Source organism: Sparus aurata, chromosome 1 (genome assembly GCF_900880675.1).
Source record: "Sparus aurata chromosome 1, fSpaAur1.1, whole genome shotgun sequence".
Lineage (NCBI taxonomy): Eukaryota > Metazoa > Chordata > Actinopteri > Spariformes > Sparidae > Sparus > Sparus aurata.
In genome coordinates, this window is record NC_044187.1 from 6,172,377 (window position 1) to 6,194,067 (window position 21,691).

General features: G+C 42.9%; 1 protein-coding gene and 2 long non-coding RNA genes across 3 annotated transcripts in view; all 3 read right to left on the reverse strand.

The window, feature by feature from the left end:
• Nucleotides 1-842: 842 nt before the first annotated feature.
• On the reverse strand, nucleotides 843-2,692 carry LOC115587907 (uncharacterized). Its single transcript, XR_003985227.1, has 5 exons — nucleotides 2,095-2,692; nucleotides 1,749-1,836; nucleotides 1,577-1,634; nucleotides 1,347-1,444; nucleotides 843-1,249 (listed from the first exon to the last, which is right to left on the reverse strand). It is a non-coding gene; the product is annotated as an uncharacterized LOC115587907 (long non-coding RNA).
• Nucleotides 2,693-17,478: 14,786 nt separating this feature from the next.
• LOC115587953 (uncharacterized) lies at nucleotides 17,479-18,865 on the reverse strand. Its single transcript, XR_003985246.1, has 3 exons — nucleotides 18,698-18,865; nucleotides 18,106-18,194; nucleotides 17,479-17,607 (listed from the first exon to the last, which is right to left on the reverse strand). It is a non-coding gene; the product is annotated as an uncharacterized LOC115587953 (long non-coding RNA).
• A 471-nt stretch (nucleotides 18,866-19,336) lies between these two features.
• LOC115587194 (B-cell receptor CD22-like) overlaps nucleotides 19,337-21,691 on the reverse strand; it is a 64,201-nt gene continuing 61,846 nt past the window's right edge. The window contains exon 12 of the mRNA XM_030426886.1: nucleotides 19,337-21,633. Within this exon, the coding sequence (XP_030282746.1) occupies nucleotides 21,567-21,633 (67 nt within the window). The 3' untranslated portion in view covers nucleotides 19,337-21,566. The remainder of the gene's footprint in view (nucleotides 21,634-21,691) is intronic.

Below are 21,691 nucleotides of genomic sequence, written 5' to 3' on the forward strand. Positions count from 1 at the left end.
TGGGGTCCTATAAAGTACATATCTATAGTTGGTCTGTTTCCTACCTTAATCACCGATCAGCGCAGCCTCAGTTTGGAGAAGCAGAGAGCCGCTCCAGCCCAGCCGCTCAGCTTTGTACTAGAGTGAACACAGTGCAAAGCGAATTTTAACCACCTAAAACGAGGCCCACCTTAAAAAATCTATATTATTGCAAGTATACCTTGTATAGAGAAAATTCACACCGCTTTACATCTCCGTCAGACCGCACTTTCTTTTGGCACTACATTTTCTCAACCGTAGAACCTCCGTATCCCTACGCATTAGCGCAACTGGGCCGTTGCGCTAATGCGTAGGGATACGGAGGGAGGGGGTGTTATGGCCCCAGGGTTGTGGGTGTATTTTGTGTGTTTTCTTTCACCCATTCAGGTGACACCCACATCCTCCCCCTCCTCCTCGTCAGTGTGTGGCTCACACACCTGAGGCTACTTGCCACTTAGGCCATGTGATACAAAGGTGCTGCAGATGCCAGTTGGCCTGGGCGGCCGTGATATGCGGGAGCCACAGAGCCAGAGCTACAGCGTGTAGGATGTTTTTTGTTGTGACCATAGTCGTGTGGGCAAATGAGTGTATTTTGCGGGCAATAGAGCCATTTTGAGTTGCAATTTTGCTACTGTTTTCTTTTGCCTCATCCGGGGACGTAACAAAGAGTTTTACTACTGGTTTAACTTATGTTTGGTTTTAATGTGTGAAAATATAAACTATGCATGAAGTAAAATGTGATGTTCTCAGCTCACTGTCTCACTTTGAACTCACTTTATTGGCTTTGTCAGCCAGGACAGGTGAAAACCCAGAAGCTGATCACAGACTTTTCAAATATTATTTATTATTCTGTAGAACTTCAAAATACATTTTGTTTAACATCTCATCAATGTCTATAACATAACTGACTGTACAAGTTAAAATAAGCTCTCACAGTTTAAGCAGTAAGCTGATCTGAACAATAAATCATGTCTGACAGCTGGACATGATTCAGTTGAAGCTGCCGACTCCACGTTCTTCTAAACTTCCTGCTACATGCTGCTGCTGACTGTCTGTGCTGCTGACTCCTACCTGCTGCTGCTACTGAAAACTCAACATGAAAACTTTTGGAGCTGAAGGTAAATGTGTCCAATTCCCCCACATCCTCCACAGCCTCGCTCTCCTCTGTGATATTTCAATGTGGTACTTCTTTGTGTCCATCAGGTGAGTCCTGCCTCTGGTTCAGCTGCATCTGAAGAGAATCACAGAACACATGTGTAAAGTTTTAGTTGTGACTGTGACTGTAAATCTAAAGTGGGGATGTTTTATTGGATGCAGGAGTCTCTAACCTGACTGGACTTCACAGCATGTCTTCCTGCTGCTCTGTGTCTTCTTTCTGTGCTGCAGTGAAGTTTGAGACGTTCTCATAAACAGGACAAGAGTCCAACTGATGAGGAGAGACGACAAAATGAAGCTCAAAGGACCTCGTTCATGAACTGACATCAAATCAGATCAGTCAAGTTATTATAACTGTAATATAGAAGAGGTTTTATCAAGACGGCCTCTCTCTCTGTCTCACCTCTATCATCTCGACAGGTTCTTGTGGTTCAGTGGTGGAGCTCAGAGTTTTCTTCTTCCTGGATCGAGTCCAACAACAAGTACAAAATTCCACATTGAGAAACTCATATCATTAAAACTAAATGAAGTCTGAAGAAGAAAACAAAAGAGCAGATGGATTCTGATTGTTTCACCTTATCCACAGACTCAGGAGAAGAAGAGGAATCAGCATCAAGACCACCACAGTCACCCTGATGATGTTCATTATCTTTGTTGAATTCACTAGAAATACACACATATGTGATGAGAATCAATAAATCACTTTTCCAGGTGATGCTGTCTGTTAATCAGTCAGTCAGAGTCCTCCACCTCTGACATGATGGAGGTTCCTCCCTGAACACAGTTGCAGAAAAACTGTCTCTTAACGCAGACAGGAAATGTTATTTTCTCTGCACCAGTTATGAGTTGTTACATATTAACATGTTAATCTGGTCTGGTGCAGTAAACAGGTGTGTGTGTAGGTGAATGAAGATAACTCACCTGCCACATTCAGATGGACGGTGGTTTTGTTTCTTCCTCTTCTGTTCTGGACATCACAGGAATAATTCCCACTGTGTTCAGCTCTGAAGTCAGTGATGGTTAAGATCTGTCCTGATGCTTTTGGTGAGTCTTCATTCTCCTTGTACCAGGTGTAATTAGCTGCTGGGTTAGCATCACTGCTACAGGTCAGAGTCACTGAACTTCCGTCCACTATCTCAGCAGAGGGACTCACTGACACAGAGGGAAGCTTTGGAGCATCTGGAGGAGATGTGTACAGATTTGTTAGGTTACTTTCACACAGAGGAAAACTAGACAATGAACTTCAGGTTGGGGCCCCAAAGAAGTGGGAGAATGTCAGTTGTGGAGAGGCAAAAATTATCTTGCAAATCACTTGAACTCAAAGTATTCAGTCAATATTCGGGCAACTTTAAAACCTGGCAGTAAGGGCATGAAAGGATGTTAGTTTACTAATTAGTAAGAGTTTGCTTGTTATGTGTTATTATTGTAATAGATTAAACTATTGTAAAGAAAAGAGTTTGTTTGGTGAAATGTTTCCAAGAACGGATCTAGTGACCCTGATGTGCAAAGCAGAGGAACTTTATATCCATTGTCAGCCGCTTATCCAAAATCGGGTCGCGGGGGCAGCAGCTTCAGTAGCGAGCCCCAGACTTCCCTTTCCCCGGCCACATCGGCTAACTCTGACTGGGGAATCCCCAGGCGCTCCCAGGCCAGAGAAGAGATATAATCCCTCCAACTGGTCCTGGGTCTACCCCTAGGTCTCCTCCCAGTTGGACGTGCCATGAACACCTCCCTAGGAGGGTGCCCTGGTGGCATCCTCGTCAGATGCCCGAACCTCCTCAACTGGTTCCTTTCCACGCAGAGGAGCAGCGGCTCTACTCCGAGTCCCTCCGATGGCTGAGCTTCTCACCCCATCTCTAAGGGAGACCTCAGCCACCCTGCGAAGAAAACCCATTTCGGCCGATTGAACCCGTGATCTCATTCTTTCGGTCATGACCCATTGCTCATGACCATAGGTGAGGGTAGGGACGATGATTGACCGGTAGATCGAGAGCTTTGCCTTCCGGCTTAGCTCCCTTTTTGTCACAACCGTGCGTTGAAGCGCATGCAACACCGTACCCGCTGCTCCGACTCTTCTGTCAATCTCACGCCCCATCATCCCCTCACTCGTGAACAAAACCCCGAGGTACTTGAACTCCTTCACTTGGGGCAAGGACACATTCCCCACCTGGAGTAGGCAATCCACCAGTTTCCTACTTAGAACCATTGCCTCAGATTTAGAGGTGCTGATCCTCATCCCTGCCGCTTCACACTCAACTACGAACTGATCCAGTGAGCATTGTAGATCTACAGCTGATGATGCCATCAAGACCACATCATCTGCAAAAAGCAGTGATGCGATCTTAAGGTCACCGACCTGTAACCCCTCCATACCACGACTGCGCCTCGAAATCCTGTCCCTGTATATCACAAACAGGATTGGGGACAAGGCACAGCCCCGCCGGAGGCCAACACCCACTTGGAACAATTGCGACTTACAGTATTTCCGAGTATACGCACGCAGCTCTCGCTTTGAGAATATAGGGATTGGATGGCCCTGAGAAGGGGCCCCCTGACCCCATACTCCTGTAGCACCTCCCACAGAACATCCCGGGGGACGCGGTCGTACGCCTTCTTCAGATCCACGAAACACATGTGGACTGGGAGATTGTACTCCCAGGCCCCCTCCAAGACTCCTGCCAGAGTAAATAGCTGGTACGTTGTTCCACGACCAGGCTGGAATCCGCATTGTTCCTCTTCAATCTGAGGTTTGACAATCAGCCGGACCCTCCTTTCCAGCACATGGAGTAGACTTTCCAAGGCAGGCTGAGTAGTGTGATACCTCTGTAATTGGCACACACCCTCTGGTCCCCCTTCTTAAAGAGAGGGACCACCACACCTGTTTGCCATTCCTTCGGCACCGACCCCGACCCCCACGTAATGTTGAAGAGGCGTGTCAACCAAGTAAGGCCCTCAACACCCAGAGCCTTCAGCATTTTTGGTGGTATCTCATCGATCCCTGGGGCTTTGCCACTGTGGAGTTGTTTGACTACCACAGTGACTTCACCCAGGGAAATCTGCGATGATACCCCATCATCCTCCAGCTCTGTCTCAATTACAGAGGGTGGCTGAGTGGGATTCAGGAGGTCACCAAAGAACTCCTTCCACCGCCCTATGACCTCCTCAGTCGAAGTCAACAAGGTCCCATCATTGCTGTACACAGCTTGGATGGTCCCCTGTTTCCCCCTCCTGAAATGGGTGCGGGTGCTGCCCTTTGGGCCCATCGGTACCCCAAAACTGCCTCAGGAGTCCCCGGGACAACATGTCCCGAGGGACTCCTTTCTTCAGTTGGACGGCTTCCCTGACCACCGGTGTCCACCACGGTGTCCGAGGGTTGTCGCCCCTTGAGGCACCTAAGACCCTATGGCCACAGGACACAGCTGCAGCTTCAACAATGGAAGCTTTGAACATCGTCCATTCAAGTTTGATATCCCCAGCCTCCACAGAGATGCTAGAGAAGCTCCTTCGGAGGTGGGAGTTGAAGGCTTCTTGGACAGGGGCCTCCCCCAGACGTTCCCAGCTTACCCGAGTAGTGCGGGTAAGCTGGGAACATCTGGGGGCTGCAGGGCCCCAGCCAGGACCTCCAAGAAGGCTGCATACTCCGAACTGCTGTTCGGTGCATATGCACAGACAACAGTCAGAGTTTTCACCCCAGCCCTTAGACGTAGGGAGGTGACCCTCTCGTCCACCGGGGTAAACTCCAACAAGGCGGCGCTCAGCCTGGGACTTGTGAGTATCCCCACACCCGCCCTGTGCCTCACACCTTTGGCAACTCCGGAGAAGAATAGTGTCCAGCCCCTATCCAGGAGTTTGGATCCAGAGCCAATGCTGTGCGTGGAGGCAAGCCCCGCCAGATCCAACCGGTAACGCTCAACCTCCCGCACCAGCTCCGGCTCCTTCCTCCCAAGAGAGGTGACATTCCACGTCCCCAGAGTCAGCCTCTGCCATCCAGGTCTGGGCTGCCCAGGCCCGTCACCACCACTGCCACCCATGTGGCAGCGCACCCGACCCCAGCGGTTTCTCTTGCGAATGGTGGGTCCACGGGATGGGGAAGGGAGAAGTGCCATGTTGCTCTTTCGGGCTGTGCCCGGCCGGGCCCCATGACAGACCCGGCCACTAGGCGCTCTCTCTCAATATTCCATTGATATTAGCTTTAATTCTAGCATGTATGATTTGGGATGGATGTGTGACTCACACTGGACATCCATGAACACAGATGAAGAGGTCTGTCCATGTTGGTTCTGAGCTTTGCAGGAGTAGTTCCCTCCGTCCTCAGAGCTGATGGAGGTGAGATAATAACTTCCTTCTGGACTTTGAAGCAGTTTGATTTAACAAGTTATAAAATCAGCCACACATTGTGAACACTGAGTGATCTCCATCAACAACCGCTGGAGCTTCTCATTGAAATATAGCATCAGACTGTGGATGTGAAGCAGACAAAGCTTTCGATCATGATTATCACTCACATGTCACATCAATAGAGATGTATTCAGACGTCCTGCTCCGCAGCTCCTTCTCAGCTGTACAGTAATACTCTCCAGAGTCAGAGGACTGGATGGAGCTGAAGACAAGCTGTGGTTCTTTACTGAGAGGTTGAAGGTCTGGATCTCCATTCTTCTTGTACCAGGTGTAATTAGCTGCTGGGTTAGCATCACTGCTACAGGTCAGAGTCACTGAACTGCCCTCCACTATCTCAGCAGAGGGACTCACTGACACAGAGGGAAGCTTTGGAGCATCTGTAAAGATGAATACAGATGATCATCCCTTGAAAGAGCATTTTAAATACTTTATTTTGTAGGTAGGTCAGGAGGTAGAAAGAAGTATAAATCTGCTGCAGTTGCTCAGTGAACTACAGCAGGCGACTGACACTGAAACAGGAAGTGACGTCTGATTGTTGCTGAGTTAAAAATGAAATTCCAGAAATGAAATGTTACACTTCCACAAAGCTGAGGAGTCACAAAAATGTCGCAATTATGCAAAAACAAGACGCTCACAGAGACAGGCAGTTAAAGGAACAACAGGTGAACTCTAATGCTGTTAATCAAAGTCAAAAATGTAAAAATGCAAGAAACAAAAGGGAAACAAGAAGAATCCAAGAAATTAAAGAGTTATACAAAATCAGACAACAAACCCCACAGCCCAGTATGTATTGCAGGGCTGACAACATAAAAAACATTGAATGTGACATTTAATCTCCTGTATTTCACTCACATGTCATATAAGCATCGATGTATTCAGACGTCCTCCTCCCCAGCTCGTTCTCAGCTGTACAGTAATACTCTCCAGAGTCAGAGGACTGGATGGAGCTGAAGACAAGCTGTGGTTCTTTACTGAGAGGTTGAAGGTCTGGATCTCCATTCTTCTTGTACCAGGTGTAATTAGCTGCTGGGTTAGCATCACTGCTACAGGTCAGAGTCACTGAACTGCCCTCCACTATCTCAGCAGAGGGACTCACAGACACAGAGGGAAGCTTTGGAGCATCTGTAAAGATGAATACAGATTATTATAAATTGAAAGAGCATTTTAAATAAGTTATTTCGTAGGTAGGTCAGGAGGTAGAAAGAAGTATAAATCTGCTGCAGTTGCTCAGTGAACTACAGCAGGCGACTGACACTAAAACAGGAAGTGAAGTCTGATTGTTGTTGAGTTAAAATGAAAGTCCAGAAATTAAATGTTACACTTACACAAAGTTGTGGAGTCAGAAAAATGTCAGATTTATGCAAAAATTGACCCAAAAACAAGACGCTCACAGAGAGAAGCAGGTAAAGGAACAACAAGTGAACTCTAATGCTGTTAATCAAAGTCCAAAATTCAAAAAGGCAACAAGAAGAATACAAGAAATTGAAGAGTTATACAAAATCAGACAACAAACCCCACAGCCCAGTTTATATCACAGACCTGACAACATAAAAAAAAACAATGAATGTGTCATTTAATCTCCTGTATTTCACTCACATGTCACATCAATAAAGATGTACTCAGACATCCTCCCCAGCTCGTTCTCAGCTGTACAGTAATACTCTCCAGAGTCAGAGGACTGGATGGAGCTGAAGACAAGCTGTGGTTCTTTACTGAGAGGTTGAAGGTCTGGATCTCCATTCTCCTTGTACCAGGTGTATTTAGCTGCTGGGTTAGCATCACTGCTACAGGTCAGAGTCACTGAACTGCCCTCCACTATCTCAGCAGAGGGACTCACTGACACAGAGGGAAGCTTTGGAGCATCTGTAAAGATGAATACAGATTATTATAAAATTGAAAGAGCATAAGTATAAAGTATAAATCTGCTGCAGTTGCTCAGTGAACTACAGCAGGTGACTGACACTGAAACAGGAAGTGAAGTCTGATTGTTGTTCAGTTAAAATAAAAGTCCAGAAATTAAATGTTAAACTTCCACAAGGTTGTGGAGTCAGAAAAATGTCACATTTATGCAAAAATTGACCCAAAATCAAGACACTCACAGAGAGAGGCAGGTAAAGGAACAACAAATGAACTCTAATGCTGTTAATCAAAGTCCAAAATTCAAAAAGGCAACAAGAAGAATCCAAAAAATTAAAGAGTTATACAAAATCAGACAATGTAAGGATTTATACCAGACAACTGTACGAGTCCCTCCGATCCGAGCCCCAAGCGAGTAGCAAGTCATTTAGTCTCAAGTGTCAAGCAAGTCTCAAGTTTTTCTGTTGTGGACAAGTCAAGTCAAGTCGAGTCACAAGGTTATGTCAAGTCGAGTCGAGTCGAGTCACAAGGTTGTCAAGTCAAGTCAAGTCGAGTCTCAAGTTTTTACCCTTAAGTCCGAGTCGAGTTGCAAATCGTCAAATTTGCGACTCGGGTCCGACTCGAGTTGAGTCTCTATGACTCGAGTCCAGTTGTCTGCATTTATCATCAGGCACAAATTTAGCTGCCTATAGTGCCTACTCCACGTGCATTTGTTTTGCTGGCATGGGGTCCTTTATCCACATTCCAAAAGAATAACAGAGTGGAATAAATGCAACTATAGCTAGAGGAAAAACTTATCGGAGGCTAAATTAGAAGGAATAAAGGTTTTGCGTGGGAGTTATTTAGTTAAGTTATTAACCCTGCTGATGAGTCTCGACTGGATGTATGTTATGAAAAGTGATAAAGTGTTGGAAGACGGGGGCTTGCTACCATGGATGGATATTATTTATGCAGTCACATCGGCTACAGTAGCCCATATCAACGTTCGCGACAGTGGTGAGTGAAATTGTTTGACTTATTAGCAACAATGCTCAAAACACGATCGACCGACATATCACCAACACACACACATGCACGCGCACACACTTCGAATAGTGTTAGCTTGGTTTCACTTACTTGGCTTCATGCGCTGTCTTTAAGTGGCGGATAAAGTTCGACGTAGTTCCCTCTTTGTCGTTGATTTTGAGTCGCATATCTTGCATTGAGCGTTCCTCCTTTTTCCATCGGAGTGGAAGTTTTTATATGCAAACTGCACTACTTTTGGAACTGCAGCAGAACTGGCTACATCAGGCTCGGGGGCAGTCGCCATTATTAGCTAGCTAGCTAGAAATAACCGCACTGTGTTGTGTGTGCCCACTGATCAGAGTGTTTGGCTGCTTGCGTACTTGTGCTCTCGCTTCCCATGCCTGTCTCCAATCAATCAATCAATAAAAGTGTGAACCTATAGTGTGGCGTTCACGACTGCTCTGGTGAGTGGCGTAACGTTGACGCTCACAACCGCCCTGCCGGTCATATTAGAATGATATCCCATGGAAAAAAAACATAGCCTACATGAAAAAACAACATGCTAAAAGTCGTCCGAGTCAGCTTGTCTCAAGTCGAGTCGAGTCTGAAGTCATTGTCTTCCAAGTCAAGTTGAGTCTCAAGTCTTTACCCTTAAGTCCGAGTCGAGTAGCAAGTCTTCAAATTTGCGACTCGAGTCCGACTCAAGTCTCTATGACTCGAGTCCAATTGTCTAATTTATACATTTTCATTATGCCCCATCGACCACTTAGTATGTCCCCTATGACCCCGGCCTACTAAATACTGCCCATGACTGCCCGTGACTCCCCTTAACAAACACACTACTCATGAAACTACACGCACATCATTCATTGCTCATTAAATTATGACGTCTGCCACACTGTGTCACATATAGATTGTCTTTTCCCATCTTTTCCTGTTATCTCACATTATTAAGAGTTGCACATATCCTGTTGACTAATGAGATGGTCAGAAGCGGACAGAACACTTTCACTAACACTTTTATACATGAGGAGGCCTCGAAGGCCAGCGATATCACCTCCCAAATCCCTTGTGCGTATGCGACAGTGAAGGCACCATAAACAAAGGCAGATAGCAGGGAACAGGCAGTTGAAGCCAGGAACATTGTTTTCTTCAACAGGGTGACGTCTTCAGGAATCATGGTTCGTGTGCTGAGAAACTGGGACGAGTTTGTGCACCACCAATGGGAGGGCTAAAGTCTGAACCACGGTTTCTCCCCACCTTTTTTACTTGACTGTCCAGTAATAGTATTCATCCTATCTATATGATTGACCAATGACAATTCAACACATACATTGTGACAGCAATATATAATGTATTACATGCTGAAATTCTGCATCTTTTTCTGGGCGATTGGTTGCAGTTAAGAGCGTTGCTGCTTAGGGCTCTGCTGCCTGCGATTTTTCAAACAGAGAAAGACCTTGATCAAGCTTTTTGCTTTTGCTTAATGATACAATTCTTCTTATTAAATAGTTAACAGTACGTCGTAGTCTGTCTTCTCTAATGGTCTGTCTACTTTCACCTCTCAAACAAACGAACACGCCTGACAACAACAAACCCCACAGCCCAGTTTATATTACAGACCTGAAAACATAAAAAACAATGAATGTGTCATTTAATCTCCTGTATTTCACTCACATGTCACATTAATATAGATGTATTCAGACGTCCTCCTCCCCAGCTCGTTCTCAGCTGTACAGTAATACTCTCCAGAGTCAGAGGACTGGATGGAGCTGAAGACAAGCTGTGGTTCTTTACTGAGAGGTTGACGGTCTGCATCGCCATTCTCCTTGTACCAGGTGTATTTAGCTGCTGGGTTAGCATCACTGCTACAGGTCAGAGTCACTGAACTGCCCTCCACTATCTCAGCAGAGGGACTCACTGACACAGAGGGAGATCTTGGAGCATCTGGAGGAGAAAACATGAACACATTTTACATTTAATTTCAATATGTGTGTTGGCATTAGGGATCCGCATGAGGCACACATCAGAAAAACGAATTAGTTCATCTTACTTGTAATTCAAATTGTAAACATAACTCATTCAAAATGTCTCACAGTTCATCAGTGCTGAAGGAGGCAGATCAATAAAATGATCCTGGTTCAGAGTCTTTGGACAGTTTCATGTTTACTCATCAACTCTAGTCGTTAAATAAGAGGAGTGCACATGAAATCTTTTCACAAGTTGGCAAAAGAACATGAGTGTGAAGAATGAAGTGAGATACTTCATTGTCTTCATTCATGTTTTGTGAACTAACCAGAATCAAAACAGTTAAAACGTGAAATCATCAAGTGTTTTGTGTCAGAAATTATAGATTGGTTACTAACAAATTAATTAATGAAAGTGTCAACAAAAGATAAGAGCAGATAAACATGGAATCACTGTGAGGTTTTTTTGTAAATCAAAAAGACTTTACATATTAGACATTAAGGTAAATCTTGTTTTACACAATCTCCAGTGTGAGCTGATATTTAACTGTCTAATTTTGCAGCACAGACAATGAAAGATATTTATGCATCATGTCTACAATCTCATGGGCTGTGATTTGGTTGTCACCCAATTCTGCACAATGAATCACCAAATACCACTGAATTACATGTAGTTAAGGTCCAGTACAACAGGTCGGCTCAAAAGGCTCCACCAGGTGTTATTTCAGTGGACGACTGTAAGTAAACTCACACAGTGGAGGAGAGCGGAAGTTCTCATGTCCTTCTACAGCACAGGAAAAGCTGTCTGTGGGAGTGATGTAGTCTGAATAATGATAAGATGTTTGTCCCTGAATGATCCGTCCATTCTTGTACCAGACGTAGCGAGGAAGACCAGGTAGAAGACGACTGCTGTGACACATCAGCCATGCCCAGGGTTTAGAGTTATAGATCAGTAAGTTGTCCATCCTCACCTGCAGATCTGAATAAGAAACAGACGCTTCATTTTAGACTGAATATGAACACACAGACAAAGATATTGAAACCCAGAACTTAATAATATTCAGATGAAAATCTCACCTGTGACCCTCAAAGTGACTCCAGGTGAACCAATATATCTCCCACCTTTTTGGTCTGTACTGAATCTGAACTTATACTCAGCTGAGTCGCTCTCTCTCAGGTCTGTGATTCTCAGAGTGCAGTTGTTGTGAAGACACATATGCACAACCCGACCTGAATACCCTGGTTCATTTTTCAGATCCACATAATTCTCATTCTGCACTGTCCTGAACCAAAATCTATTAACAACTCTCTTTACAGTAGATGGGTATCTGTAGGTGCAGCTCATGTCCACTGTTGATCCTTGTAAGGCACAGATCTCAGTAGAGCTGTAAGTCACTCCCCAGCCATCCTGACCCTGTATCACTGTAACACAGAGAACATCAGAAAACACAATGACACTGAATAACTTCAGTTAACAATCAGTTAATAAGACAGAAGTGATCAAACTAACAATATGATGTGGACGAAAGTTAACATGGACGTGCTTCAAAATCCTCGATTATCAGACTAATTACAGTCATCAACAGGTCTTAATCATGCTTCAACAAAATGTCCTCCGGTTATTTCTGAATGACAACAGGATGAACACAAAACAAAGGAAGAGTGGAAGATGTGAACATGCTTTCTACAGTTAAACTCAGTGTGCACCCAGTCTGAAGGTGCAGTGAAGTGAACAGGAATGTATTGAACCTGTGACCTTTAATGCAGTTTACTGACCAGGATAAGAGGAGAAATATTATTGATTAGAGTCTGTGCTATTCTTGGTCAGTTCTCTCTGTTCACTCTGTGATCAGGATGCTGCTGAGTGAGAAAACCACAAAAAAAAAAGCAGAACACTGAGGTGTCAAACTGCTTCAAGCAGCTATGATATAAAGATAAGCTGTCTGTATATAGCATGGAAACATCACACTGACGTCAGACAGCACTAACAGAACTAGCAGGGAGTGGTGCGGATGTACGATCATATACAAGAAGTACAGTCAGTTTTTGGGGTTTTACTGTGAGAACAATATCCCAGGGTCGACTTTAGAACACATTAAACAGGATGAGAAGGGAAAAGTTCTGAAAACCCAAAATATTCTCAGTTTACAGCGTGTAAAAGTGCTGAGCACACAGCTACTTCATGCAAGAGTCCAGATTCCCTCTTTAAATGCAGTAAATGTAACTGTACCTGACACAGAGAGAAGGAAGACGACAAATCCACTCACTGCTGCAGTTAAACTCATATCTGCTCCTCTGATCTCTATGTGAGGTTTCAGAGACAATAAAACATGTCAGCAGATAAAATAATGATGCACACAGGAGGTTTACAGTATCAGTCACATCTACAAACAATTCTACTTACAATGAAGACGGACGTCGTCTTGAAAGAAGCCGTTCCTCAGTTGTCAGTGAGCAGAAGACAGATATCACACTCTTAAACCACTAGATGTACCTCCTCTTTAGGCTATTAACAGACATGAAGATGACATCATAACCTGTTGGTTCTAAACCTGTTTCACTGCCAAAATCCAACTGACACCAGAAAAGGCCGTTCAACAACAGATGAGAAAAGAGACACATTTAATCTTGTTGCTACTAGTTAAAGCAGTAAGTTATAACCTGTAAGTCACACACCACCTGACCATTAGCTGAGCAATATGTTTGACAACTGGACACGATTCAGTTCAAACTGCCAATTGTACTTAACTTCCTGCTACATGCTGCCGCTGACTGAAACTCCCATGTCTGTTCATGTTAACGACACATGAACCTGTAACACACATAGTTCAAGAAGACTGGTAAGATCTGATGAGGCCACACAAATGTTTTAATGACTTTGGCTCATTTAGGTGGTTCAGACTAATAAACTGTGCAGAGATGTCCAACATGTAGATTGGGATAAAAAGTGTCACCTTACATTTGAAAAAAAAACAGCCAAACCTCCCAGTGTGCAGAGAAACAGAACAAATCTATCTGCATGGCTACACACCACTGAAGGTAAGAGAGAAAGTGTCTTCTTGTAATTTGGGTGAACTGACCCTTTAAAGCAGACAGAGGAGGAAGCACTCACAGTGATGAAGCCTGAATGTGCCACACTTAAACTTCCCCACTAGAGGGCAGTGAACCATCAGAGACACTGAATCAGGAGCCTGAAACAACATTTTATCCTCCATCACTGAATGTTACATTACATTCAGATTTACTTCATTTTCATGAAGCATAACAGGAAGTGATTGAGTTCAGATTAGATTAGATTCAATTTTACTGTCATTGTGTACAGTTCAAGTACAGAGACAATGAAATGCAGTAAGCATCTGACCAGAAGTGCAAAAAGAAGCAGTAAAGTGCAAGTGTGTTCAGAATAAATATTGCAGGAGATTATAGACAGATTTACAGTATTTACAGTATATAAATAGAGCATAAGTCGGTCGAGGTACAGTATGTGCACCGAGGTGTGGAGTCCAGAAGGGTGACAGACGCAGGGAAAAAGCTTCCCCTGAACCTGCTGGTCCGGGTGCAGAGTGACCTGTAGTGCCTCCTGGAGGGGAGGAGGGTGAACAGTCTGTGGTTGGGGTTGGAACAGTCCTTGACGATGCTACGCGCCTTTCGTAGACATCGCTTGCTCTCGAGAGCCTCAATGGAGGAGAGTGAGGAACCGGTGATGCGTTGGGCAGTTTTCACCACCCTCTGCAGTGCTTTCTGCTCAGACACAGAGCAGTTGCCATACCAGACTGTGACACAGTTGGTAAGGATGCTCTCAATGGTGCAGCGGTAGCAGTTCACCAGAATCTGAGGAGGCAGATAGATTTTCTTTAATCTCCTCAGGAAGAAAAGACGCTGGTGAATCTTCTTGGTCAGGGTGGAGGTGTTGAGGGTCCAAGAGAGGTCCTCGGAGATGTGGACACCCAGAAACTTGAAGCTGGTGACACGCTCAACCTCTGTTCCATTGATACGGATGGGGGTGTGTGCCATTTGACTTTCTGTAGTCCACAATGAGCTCTTTGGTCTTCTTGGTGTTGAGAGCCAAGTCGTTGCTGGTGCACCACGCCGTTAGGTGCTGGACCTCCTCCCTGTAGGCCGACTCATCGCTGTTGCTGATGAGACCAATCACCGTTGGGTCGTCTGCAAACTTGACAATGGTGTTTTAACCATGTGCAGATGTGCAGTCGTAGGTGAAGAGGAAGAAAAGGAGGGGGCTCAGCAAGCATCCTTGTGGAGCGCCAGTGTTCAGGATGAGGGTTGAGGAGGTGAGGTGATCTAACTTAACAGACTGTGGTCTGCTGGTTAGGAAATCCAGAATCAGTTGCAGAGGGATGTATTGATGCCGAGGTCACTGAGTTTGGTCATCAGTTTGGAGAGGATGATGGTGATGAATGCTGAACTGAAGTCGATGAACAGCATTCTCACGTAGGTGTTACTGTTGTCGAGGTGGGAGAGGGTAGAGTGAAGCTCTGTAGATCTTCTGTACTCCTGTTCTGGTGGTAGGAGAATTGGTAGGGGTCCAGTGTGAGTGGTAAACTGGTTTTGAGGTGAGCCAGGACCACTAGAAGCACTTTGTGATGAGTTTAGGAGTCCAAAGTTCAAAGTAGTGATCAAAAAATGTAACCTATTAATGTAACTCAACTCTTTGAGGTGAGCAAGACAAAACAATAAATCAAATGTACTAAACACTTTAAATCTAATAACCATATGCCTCATATGTAAATGTTTTGTACTCACACTGGAGATCTATGAAGAGAGATGAAGAGTAGATCCGTCCATTTTCATTCTCAGACTTGCAGTGATAGATACCTCTGTCTTCCGAGCTGATGGAGGGGAAATGCAACTTCACCCCTGGTGTTTGAATCAGTGTTTGGTTCTCCTTGTACCAGGTGTAATTAGCTGCTGGGTTAGCATCACTGCTACAGGTCAGAGTCACTGAACTGCCCTCTATTATTTCACCAGAGGGACTCACTGACACAGAGGGAAGCTTTGGAGCATCTGGAGGAGAAAACATGAAGAAGGTGACGTTTGATCTGCCCCTTGCCAACACCAGTTAAAACACTAGTCACTGTCTTGTTTCTAGGTATGAAATTGTAAGATTTCATTTGTGACACAGAGGGAAACATGAACAACAACATTTGGCATCGTATCACACAAACAATCTAGAAAAATATTATTTAGGTAATCATTTATTTTCATATAATTCTAAAAAATAGCTTTTGACTTGCTCTGAGAAACTAAATGCTCAGCAATGTAAATATAGACATACATTACCAGGAACAGAGAGAAGGAGGATAAGGAATCCACTCACTGTCACTTTTAAACTCATAGCTGCTCCTCTCATCTCAGTGAGACTCCTGAGAAATTAAAGCACATCAGCAGGTCAATGTATGAAAGATCAATCATATCACATGAATCATCACACTAAATATATCAATAATTCTGCTTACAACAGAGAAACATTCCCTCTTTAAAGATAATGTCCCTCTGTGGTCAGCACAGTAGGCAGCAGACAGATGTGAAGCTGTTAAACTAGACTTTTTAATGTGCATGTAGTCAGTAACTGTCTGACTTAACTAGTTATTTTATTGTTTTGTAAACTGTATATGGACCTCTCAATGCTGATTATGTAAGAATGAAAGACTCGTTCTGTGGGTTTCTAACAGGGGTAGAGGTAACGATTGCATTTACTCCTGTAAAGGAAACAAAGTCTTTATGTCTGCTGGTACTTGTGAGGGGCAGACTGATTATTGGCCCTGGCTGATTATGTCGAAAAACCGCCGGCCCTGAAAAAGCCACATCAGTCGACCCCTGGTGCTTTACTTCCTTTCGAGTTGCCATCCTTAGAGCACTAAAAACAAAAGTCACATTAAAAAGTCAGGATGAACCATGTAAGAGAGAAACAAAAGAAATGTCTTCAACCAGCAGCTGCAGTGTTGAAGGGGGACAGCGCTCCATGTCAAGACAACAATGTGTGGTGCAATGAGTTACAGTCTCCACCAGATGGCAGTTTGTTAGTGGAAGACTGTTTGGTAAACTCACACACCACACAGGAATAGATGCCTTCAGAATAAAAGTGGTGTTTGTAAGATGTTTCTATTGTTAAGACTTCTTTAAAAATAGTTTCTCTCTAAAGAGGGATAAACATTTTTATCTGAGTTGTTCAGATAAACTGCTAACATTATTCCAGTTTTAAATTCACCCTAACTAACCATGGCTTTAAGGATACGCATCAATTCAATACACATTTTCAAGGTTCCAAGACTGTTAGATTTTATGTGGAAATATAAGACAAAAGAGTCACAGTGTGTATAAATCGACGTCATGTTGCTCTGAATAAGAGTGGTGAATGCTTTACAGTTTAAATGAAGATATAACTTACCTTGGCAAAGAGAGAAGGGAGATAATAAATCCACTTGCTGCTGCGGGTAAACTTATCGCTGCTCCTCTTATCTTTCTTTAAGGCTTCAGAGATGTTAAAGCTCTTCAGCAGATAAATCATGTACACACCAAATATAGCACACCTCAATAAACGTCTTTCAGTGGAGAATGATGTGTTCTTGAAAGACAACGTTCCTCTGTGCTCATCAGAGTGAGCATGAGACTGAGATCAAGCTGTGAAGACAACCCTGACTTCCTTCCTTCTCACATTATTAATATGCATGATGAGGATGGGCTGCAGTTTACGGTCTGTCATACTTCTTAGCCTCACTGGAAAGGCCGACATCAGGGTGTTGATTGACAACTTAAAGTTTCAGAATGACTAGTGTGGCTTCTGCTCACAGAGGAATGGACTAGCTTCATATCTTATAACTTTACCAGAGCCCAAAACACTTGGACTCCAAACTAAAAATAACTGATGGATGAGGTTACCACCATTAATTATCCTTTGTCTGTGCAGGAAGAGCTTATGTTTACCTATTTAAGGTTCTGTGAGTGATTTTTTTTCAGTAACAAAAGATGTCTCCCATCTGCGATGCAATAAATATATTTAAGAATAGTTTAATGATTATCAGGATAATCGCAACATTTAACATTTTCATATGGTCTAAGCCTACCTTTTACCTTGTAAACCATTTCTGTAGTGGAGTCTCTAAGCAGAAGATTTTCACACCAGTGTACTTGTAAAACCAGGGGAGACAATAAACATCTTGAATCCTGAATGTAGAGGGTGGTGCTGGAGCTGATGATACAAACAATCAAATAATATTAAAACTAAATAGTGTTTTGACAAAGAAAATAAAATGGAAGAGAATCACACCAAGAAAAAAGGAAACAATGAACATGAACACAAAATTGTTTGTTATATTATAAACACCATCTTCTATCTACAAGTCAAATGTGGCTCTTCACTGCCATCTAGCAGCAGAAGTAGAAACTACAACAACATTACCAAAATACATTCTTCAAACCACTTCATGTTTTTCTTAATTGGCATATCAGTTTCAAATGAAAGCATATTATTTATTAGCTAATGAGTTCTCTGAGACTAGCCTGCTATCAGCCTCATCAAACAATATATTTTACACAAGCACGTACTCTCATATGCCACCACAGAGTTAGAAGCTAGTTCATGTCTTACTCCTGAGTAACTTAACAACTAGCTAACAAGAGAGAGACTACTGTGACATCACTATTTAACTAAAGTTATTATGGCTCACGTTAGAAAATAATTACTTACTTACACATCCAGCAGTCATGAAACACCTCTGGAGTTGTCTGTCTGGCTTCTTGGTAGATTTTGCTCCGGTTTGCTCATCACCTGTTTCTCTGTAACATGTCCAGGTCTTAAGCTTCTAGATATTCAGGTAACTTTATGAGGTAGAAGCAAAAATGTTCTACCTTTTGTAGTGTTGGAAGAACATCCTGGATCAGTTAGGTAAATTTATGAGTAATAGAATGCTCTTTAATTATCATTTAGACTTCATAACGCTAATCAGGTTGGTATCGACAGTAAACCAATAGTGAAGAAATCACACTCAAAGGAATCAAAGCCACTTAACTACAGTTGAAAATATGTTTGTCTGAATTGTAGTCAAGTAGAAGTAGCATTTGAAAACATAGTCAAGTGTTGTTAAAGCAGAATATGACATAATTAAGTATTTAATAAGTTAATTAATGTTAAAACAACGCTAGCTACTTTCCACCACTTGATACTGGGCAGCTAGCATACAGCTGGATTATCTGCTAAAACAGTAAGCTAGCATTAGCATTTAGAATATACATTTTCGAGGTATGTCAGTTAATATCTTGCTCAGGTCATCACAACTTACCACAGGTAAAAACAGAAGCCGTATTTTAATCTTCATTTGTGTTAAAACTGTTTCTAGTCATTTTAACTCGTAGTTAGCTTAACTTTCAGTCACCTAAACAGCAACTGTACGTCACCAACTGACAGTTAATCAACGTCTACATTTCTGTTATTATACATACATACGTCACATTAGAGCCACGCCAACGTTCTTTGACCTCTGACCTCGTCAAACGGTACTGCCGTTAATTTGTCTCTTACGTCTGACGTCATGACTTGAAACGTTGACTGAGTAGTTCAGGGAGCCTCGGAAAGCCCAGTATGATCAATTAAAGAAAATAAAATCATGAAAACGAGCCTTGATTATACAAAAATACTTATATTCCCATGGTAAGTCGTGAAAGTAAGATTTAAAAATGTAGAAATTGTTATCAGATAAAAAAAACTCAAGTCATGAGGCAAAGTCACAATGATGGGATAGATAGTTAAAATTATGAGATAAAAAAAAAAAAGTAGTGGGTCACTGAAGCCCAGTTTCAATCATCTGTCCACTCTAAGACATTATGTTAAGAGATGTTTAATGTTGTGTTAAAAGCTCACCTTGCAGGCATGGTCTGATATATCAAATAAATCTGGCACAGTTCACCAATCAATCAATAAATTCAGTAAGTATGATACTTTATTGATCTCCAGGGTAAAATAAACATGTAACAAAAGCACAAGAGTCAGACTGAGAGGTCAGGAAAAACAACCCAATCGCACAAATATGTTGAAACTTTTTTATGTTGCATCTGTATTATATGTTTCTTAAGGTAAAACTTAAAATTCTATATTGTAGCAACGCTGTGCTATAGGTCTGATAAGGTTGAGGCAAAAAGAACACTTCTTAGGGTTCAGAAAAGATCATGTTTGGAAATGTCCAATTGCTAAAAAATGTATTGGTTTCGGGCTTACAAATGCTCAAACACCACCACATTACCCTCCACTTCCTGATATGACAGTCTGGTCATAAACAGGTAATATGAACATGATGACGCGTATTGTAGAGATGTCGATATAGTCGGTATGACACAAATTTCAGGATATGCAGAAATGTAAAATGACGACATTTTATTCTGGCGACTGAGCTGCAGAGAAACAGATTAAGAACTTTGAATTTTACAATTAATATATACAAAAAAATTGTAATGTGATGTAACATCAGCCAGCTACTGAGACATCAGTGATCTAGTAGCATCAGTTTAATGGAGTTATTATATCTAAGGTTCAGGAACTTGACCACGCCACCACGCCTTGCCGATCCGCCACCCAGGCTCAGCCAATCTAACCACCTGTGTCTCATCAACATAACCACCCGCATCTCATCAATACACCCGTGCCTCATTAACTCAACCACCTGCTCACCCTGACCCAATCACACATGAAATCTATATAGGCAAGCCTAACCAGTTCTCTCCCGTTCATCCCAAGTTCTTCTAACCCTCCCCCCCAGACCCTCTCCTTCTCCATTATCCTCTCACAGAACTGCCAGCAGTCTAGCCTTCCACATTGACACTCAACGGGAAGAAGATCCTCCAGATCAGGAACCCAGGCCATCCCAGCACAGGAACCACAGGGAGATGATGAAGCCACGCCGACCAAGACATGCGCCCATTGAGACGTACCCCCACTCTGAGTCTCAACCTCCCGGTTCCTAGACGGTCCAGCTAATCTGCGCCCCACTCAAACTCCCTCTTCAGCCACCGACCTCGACCCCCCTCTTCCCATCCTTTCCAAAATCTTCTACCAATTCAATGAACTATCTTGACATCAAATTGTGGCGTGGTCTTGTTCGTGAAAATCTGGTTATAAAGAAAAGTACAATAATACATTGAAACAGCAGAGAGTTGTGATAACTCTCGGTTTGAAGTGTGCCTCTGAAAAAAGAACCTCAGTTTACAGAGATCTTTGTCGTACTCCTCTGTCCCAACAAGACTCAGGACACACTACTGTAGATGTGAACACACAAAACAGAGGAAGGGCTAAGTGGTCGAGGCCAAAGGGTGTGTTGGGATCAGGACTGTCACAATATAAGATTTTAACAACACAATTATGGCGGCATATCACAACATCTCTAGAGAACTTGGAAACAATTATGCTCAGTCAAATTCATCTTTAACTTTGTTTACTGTGTGTTTTGTCTGTTTTCTGGCAAATTAATTACACTTACAATACAAGTGTAGGGAGGTGGAGAGAGAGCCTCTTACCATAACTGTACTAATGTGCACAAAAACAACAATTACACTCAACCAGTGTTAAGGTGCATTATCATCACCTACCACGACAAAGTGGGAAGGGAAAGAAACAGAAAGTGGCAATGTATTATGTACAAGCTGCTATCATATTGTAATATTAACACTGAAAGTATTTCAATTTTAAATATTCTGTTTGTTGTCAAAATCGTTATATCACAACTCTTCTAATTGGGGTTCGCTCTTAGACTCCTACAGTTTGGTCTGAGAGTAACTCACAAAGTATTTAATCCCTATCATGAGCTCCAACACCTGAGAGGCATCACATCACCTGTTGTACAACTACTTCAGGTGTGTTTTGGAGGCTGCAGAAGAAGAACAGTTGTCAGAGACTAATTCAAAGATAAAAGATAAAAGTTCACTGAATATTGAACTTTCATTCATCAGGTTGCTGTAAAAAGCATGTCACTAGTTATATTTACAATTAAATGGATAATAAAGTCATAAAATACTTCACACATTCTTCCACTAAGCTGAACAGTGGTGTATGTTTAGTTCATAAATCTGAACTTCTCTAAGATATATAATTGTCTCTATTGCATATTCCTGCTTTAATACAAATGTTATGAAGAAACAGAAATATCAGACTATAAATGCAGGTCAGTGGGTTTTGTTGACGGTGCTGTACAACACAGCTGGATCCTCTGCAGCTCCCTGACCTCTGGCTCTGAGAAGAAGAAAAGATATTGCATGAAATAAAACAATTCTCAACCCAACAGTGATAA